We start from the raw sequence: 6,000 nt of genomic DNA, 5'->3' as shown, positions 1-6,000 counted from the left end.
TCCTCCATGTGCTCCGGTTTCCTTCCACACGTTGGTAGGTGTGAGTGACTGTGTGAATGTGTGTCGCCCTGTGAAGGACTGGCGCCCCCTCCAGGGTGTGTTCCACTGCCCTGAACTGGATAAGGGTTACAGACAATGAATGCATGAATGAATGATTATGTGAGATCTTTTAGTGTTAGTGTGTATTAGTGTATAAACATGTGTGTGTGTTGTAAATGTGTATCTGTGTATAACAATGTATGAATATTACTCTGTTCTATGAATATATGAGTTTAGATGTGTGATTAATAATGTATATGGATATAACTCTTATACAAATACATAGTGTAAACCTGTGTACACAACAGTCTAGTTGTGCGTGTGTAATATTAAATATAAATGTGTTATGTGAATTAATGAGTGTGTGTACAAAACTCTGTCTGTTTAGTATTGTGTGTGTGTGTGTGTGTGTGTGTGTGTGTGTGTGTGTGTGAGTGTGTGAGTGAGAGAGAGAGAGAGAGAGAGTGCAGTAGGAAGTGTGTATCAGACTCAGAGGGAGTGAACATAGCTAAGAAGGCCGGACTCCAGCAAACTCCACTGTTCTTGACTTGGTGAGGTTTTAAACTCTGTCCAGAGCTCCGCATCTTCTCCACAGCGGCTGGTTTGAACTCCTGTGGGCGTGTGTGTTTATTTCTGTCCGGTGTTCAGGATTAAAGGATTAAACCCGGATTTAAGAAGGTCGTGGCTTTAGCTCCTGCGTTAGCATCTGCTAGCCATTTGCCGTCGGTTTGCATTCATCCGTTAGCAGCGTTAGCATTGAGCGCGGCTCCATTCATTTTGAGTTTACTTCGGTGAAATGGAGTGGGCGAGTCAGCTATGCGTGAGTGGACACGGGTTAAATTTATTTTTATTCTCTGAGACGGAAATACAGCCCGCTTTCTTGTTTTTGTGGTAGTTTTAGTTCTAATTTAGGATTTAGCTTAGCAACTCGAGCCAGTTCTCGCTTGGCCCGTGTTTACCGCACACAGCCTTATTTCTAACTTTAAATTCCACCTTAAATAGCACTATGTACCTTCAGACAGATATTTTTAGTGTGAGCGGGTTTAAATCTATAGAAATTAAAATATGAATTGTATGACAAGCTGCTTTAACGTTGCCCTCCTTTAATACACCTGCTTCCTAATGGCGAAAGCCTTAAATATTTCAGAACCTGAATATCAAATATCAAACAGAATTTAAGGTGGAACTGACGTGATATTTGTTTAATCAGAGACTGTGTATGGGGTGACAGGGCTGTGAGCTACTTTAGTTAACTGTTAACTGCTTGTTAACTTTAATAAACACCACTGACAGCGCTGACAGGTTTAAAGTGGCAATACACCACATTTTCAAAATTTCAGAATGATCCTCGGCTAGGCTTCAACAGTCACTCGGAGTAGAACAGCCCCTGAGAGATAAGGCCACCATTGTGTGTGTGTATGAATGTGTGTATTTACTTGTATTATTGTATGAATGTGTTTGAAAAGTGTGTGTGTGTGTATATGTATTACTGTATGGATGTGTGTGTGTGTACTGTATATGTACCAGTGTATTACTGTGTGAAGTTGTGTATCCGTTTGGTTTTGTATTAGTGTATTAATGTGTGTGTGTGTGTATGTGTATTACGGTATGAAATTGTGTGAGAGTGTATTAAGTATTGTGTATTAGTTTGAGCATTTGTATTTTATATTAGTGTATGAAGATGTGTGTGTGTGTGTGAATGTATTAGTGTATGAGGTTGGGTGAAAATGTGTTTGAGTGTACTAGTGTTTGAAAATGTGTGCGTGTGTTTATTACTGTATCTGTGTGTGTGTGTGTGTGTTAGTTTCAGTGCGGAGTGTGATCTGTACACTGTAGTGTGTGTGTGTGTGTGTGTTAGAGTTATATGTATATTATTGATGAACAATGCACAGGATCCATTGACACTAAAATGTAAACAGTATGAACAGCGCCTGGTCTGGAGGCTGTTTCCCAGTTACAGGCGACACGTTCAAGGTGCAGTCATCACGGACAAATCAGTGGAGCTCAAACTGACTCAAGCAACTTATAAAGTGATGGGTTTCAGCTCCTTTCCTACTTTCTCTGATAGAGTCCTGCTTCGTGACCCGCCCCTGGTTTGTTTACAGGAGGGACAGAAATGTAGGATATGGGCTCTTTAAGTGTTCTTATGGCCCTGGGTCTGTTCGTGAGATCTCTGAGCTCTGGAGGTGAGGGTCAGACAGAGAGGGTGGATAAGAGGAAGAGAGAGAGAGAGAGAGAGAGAAAGACGCACAGAGAGAGAGGGAGAATAAAGGCATTTCAGCAGAAAAAATAATGCAAGATAAGTTGTTTTCAATCCACTATATTTATGTGAAGAAATCTTAGACGACATTGATGTGTGTGTCTCTGTCTCTTTCTCTGTACTGTGCAGCAGTCTTTGAGTAAACTTTCCACTTCAGACTGAAAAAAATGTGCAGTCTCTCATTTTCTCCATGTATCTCTCTCTCCCTCTCACATGGAGCTCTAAAAGTGACTGGGAGAGTGTGTGAGAGTGACCGGGAGCGTGACCAGGAGAGTGACTGTGAGAGCGACCGGGAGAGTGTGACAGTGACTGTATATGAGTGACCGGGAGAGTGTGACAGTGACTGTATATGAGTGACCAGGAGAGTGTGACAGTGACTGTATATGAGTGACCGGGAGAGTGTGACAGTGACTGTATATCAGTGAGAGTGAGAGTGACCGGGAGAGTGTGACAGTGACTGTATATGAGTGACCGGGAGCATGACCAGGAGAGTGTGACAGTGACTGTATATCAGTGACCGTGAGAGTGACCGGGAGAGTGTGACAGTGACTGTATATCAGTGACCGTGAGAGTGACCGGGAGAGTGTGACAGTGACTGTATATCAGTGACCGGGAGAGTGTGACCGTGACTGTATATGAGTGACCGGGAAAGTGACTGTGTGAGAGTGACCGGGAGAGTGTGACAGTGACTGTATATGAGTGACCGGGAGAGTGTGACAGTGACTGTATATGAGTGACCGGGAGAGTGTGACAGTGACTGTATATGAGTGACCGTGAGAGTGACCGGGACAGTGTGACAGTGACTGTATATCAGTGACAGTGAGAGTGACCGGGAGAGTGTGACAGTGACTGTATATGAGTGACCGTGAGCATGACCAGGAGAGTGTGACAGTGACTGTATATCAGTGACCGTGAGAGTGACCGGGAGAGTGTGACAGTGACTGTATATGAGTGACCGGGAGCATGATCAGGAGAGTGTGACCGTGAGCATGACCAGGAGAGTGTGACAGTGACTGTATATCAGTGACCGGGAGAGTGTGACAGTAACTGTTTATGAGTGATCGGGAGAGTGACCGGGAGAGTGTGACAGTGACTGTATATGAGTGACCAGGAGAGTGACTGAGAGTGACCAGAGAGTGTGACAGTGACTGTATATGAGTGACCGGGAGCATGACCAGGAGAGTGTGACAGTGACTGTATATCAGTGACCGGGAGAGTGTGACAGTGACTGTATATCAGTGACCGGGAGCATGACCAGGAGAGTGTGACAGTGACTGTATATGAGTGACCGTGAGAGTGACCGGGAGAGTGTGACAGTGACTGTATATCAGTGACCGGGAGCATGACCAGGAGAGTGTGACAGTGACTGTATATCAGTGACCGTGAGAGTGACCGGGAGAGTGTGACAGTGACTGTATATGAGTGACCAGGAGAGTGACTGAGAGCGACCGGGAGAGTGTGACAGTGACTGTATATGAGTGACCAGAGAGTGTGACAGTGACTGTATATGAGTGACCGGGAGCATGACCAGGAGAGTGTGACAGTGACTGTATATCAGTGACCGGGAGAGTGTGACAGTGACTGTATATCAGTGACCGGGAGCATGACCAGGAGAGTGTGACAGTGACTGTATATGAGTGACCGTGAGAGTGACCGGGAGAGTGTGACAGTGACTGTATATCAGTGACCGGGAGCATGTCCAGGAGAGTGTGACAGTGACTGTATATCAGTGACCGGGAGAGTGACCGGGAGAGTGTGACAGTGACTGTATATGAGTGACCGGGAGAGTGACTGTGTGAGAGTGACCGGGAGAGTGTGACAGTGACTGTATATGAGTGACCGGGAGCATAACCAGGAGAGTGTGACAGTGACTGTATATCAGTGACAGTGAGCATGAGCAGGAGAGTGTGACCGTGAGAGTGACCGGGAGAGTGTGACAGTGACTCTGTATCAGTGACCGGGAGAGTGTGACAGTGACTGTATATGAGTGACCGGGAGAGTGTGATAGTGACTGTATATGAGTGACCAGGAGAGTGTGACAGTGACTGTATATGAGTGACCGGGAGAGTGTGACAGTGACTGTATATGAGTGACCGGGAGAGTGTGACAGTGACTGTATATCAGTGAGAGTGAGAGTGACCGGGAGAGTGTGACAGTGACTGTATATGAGTGACCGGGAGAGTGTGACAGTGACTGTATATGAGTGACCGGGAGAGTGTGACAGTGACTGTATATCAGTGAGAGTGAGAGTGACCGGGAGAGTGTGACAGTGACTGTATATGAGTGACCGGGAGAGTGTGACCGTGACTGTATATGAGTGACCGGGAAAGTGACTGTGTGAGAGTGACCGGGAGAGTGTGACAGTGACTGTATATGAGTGACCGGGAGAGTGTGTGAGAGTGACCGGGAGCGTGACCAGAAGAGTGACTGTGAGAGTGACCGGGAGAGTGTGACAGTGACTGTATATCAGTGACCGTGAGAGTGACCGGGAGAGTGTGACAGTGACTGTATATCAGTGACCGGGAGCATGATCAGGAGAGTGTGACCGGGAGCATGACCAGGAGAGTGTGACAGTGACTGTATATCAGTGACCGGGAGCATGATCAGGAGAGTGTGACCGTGAGCATGACCAGGAGAGTGTGACAGTGACTGTATATCAGTGACCGGGAGCATGATCAGGAGAGTGTGACCGTGAGCATGTCCAGGAGAGTGTGACAGTGACTGTATATCAGTGACCGGGAGAGTGACCGGGAGAGTGTGACAGTGACTGTATATGAGTGACCGGGAGAGTGACTGTGTGAGAGTGACCGGGAGAGTGTGACAGTGACTGTATATGAGTGACCGGGAGCATGACCAGGAGAGTGACTGTGAGAGCGACCGGGAGAGTGTGACAGTGACTGTATATGAGTGACCGGGAGAGTGTGACAGTGACTGTATATGAGTGACCGGGAGAGTGTGACAGTGACTGTATATCAGTGAGAGTGAGAGTGACCGGGAGAGTGTGACAGTGACTGTATATGAGTGACCGGGAGCATGACCAGGAGAGTGTGACAGTGACTGTATATCAGTGACCGTGAGAGTGACCGGGAGAGTGTGACAGTGACTGTATATGAGTGACCGGGAGAGTGACTGTGTGAGAGTGACCGGGAGAGTGTGACAGTGACTGTATATGAGTGACCGGGAGCATAACCAGGAGAGTGTGACAGTGACTGTATATCAGTGACAGTGAGCATGAGCAGGAGAGTGTGACCGTGAGAGTGACCGGGAGAGTGTGACAGTGACTCTATATCAGTGACCGGGAGAGTGTGACAGTGACTGTATATGAGTGACCGGGAGAGTGACTGTGTGAGAGTGACCGGGAGAGTGTGACAGTGACTGTATATCAGTGACCGGGAGCATGACCAGGAGAGTGTGACAGTGACTGTATATCAGTGACTGTGAGAGTGAGCGGGAGAGTGTGACAGTGACTGTATATGAGTGACCGGGAGAGTGACTGTGTGAGAGTGACCGGGAGAGTGTGACAGTGACTGTATATCAGTGACCGGGAGCATGACCAGGAGAGTGTGACAGTGACTGTATATCAGTGACTGTGAGAGTGAGCGGGAGAGTGTGACAGTGACTGTATGTGAGTGACCAGGAGCATGACGAGGAGAGTGTGACAGTGACTGTATATCAGTGACCGGGAGAGTGTGACAGTGACT

At 47.3% G+C, this 6,000-nt stretch overlaps 1 protein-coding gene across 4 annotated transcripts in view; it reads left to right on the top strand.

Moving 5' to 3' along the window:
• The window catches only part of LOC136679227 (AP-1 complex subunit beta-1), a 67,558-nt gene continuing 61,558 nt past the window's right edge, over window positions 1–6,000 (top strand). For 2 of the 4 annotated variants that reach the window (XM_066657638.1, XM_066657637.1), the window contains exon 1: window positions 654–859. In XM_066657638.1, coding sequence (XP_066513735.1) covers window positions 836–859 — 24 coding nt within the window. In that variant the 5' untranslated portion in view covers window positions 654–835. Of the gene's footprint in view, window positions 35–493; window positions 591–653; window positions 860–6,000 lie in introns of those variants that run through there. The other 2 variants (XM_066657640.1, XM_066657639.1) reach the window with 2 other exon arrangements.

Source organism: Hoplias malabaricus, chromosome Y (genome assembly GCF_029633855.1).
Source record: "Hoplias malabaricus isolate fHopMal1 chromosome Y, fHopMal1.hap1, whole genome shotgun sequence".
Classification (NCBI taxonomy): Eukaryota; Metazoa; Chordata; class Actinopteri; order Characiformes; family Erythrinidae; genus Hoplias; species Hoplias malabaricus.
The sequence above is the reverse complement of the archived record's forward strand: the minus strand, read 5'-3'. Positions and strand labels throughout refer to the sequence as shown.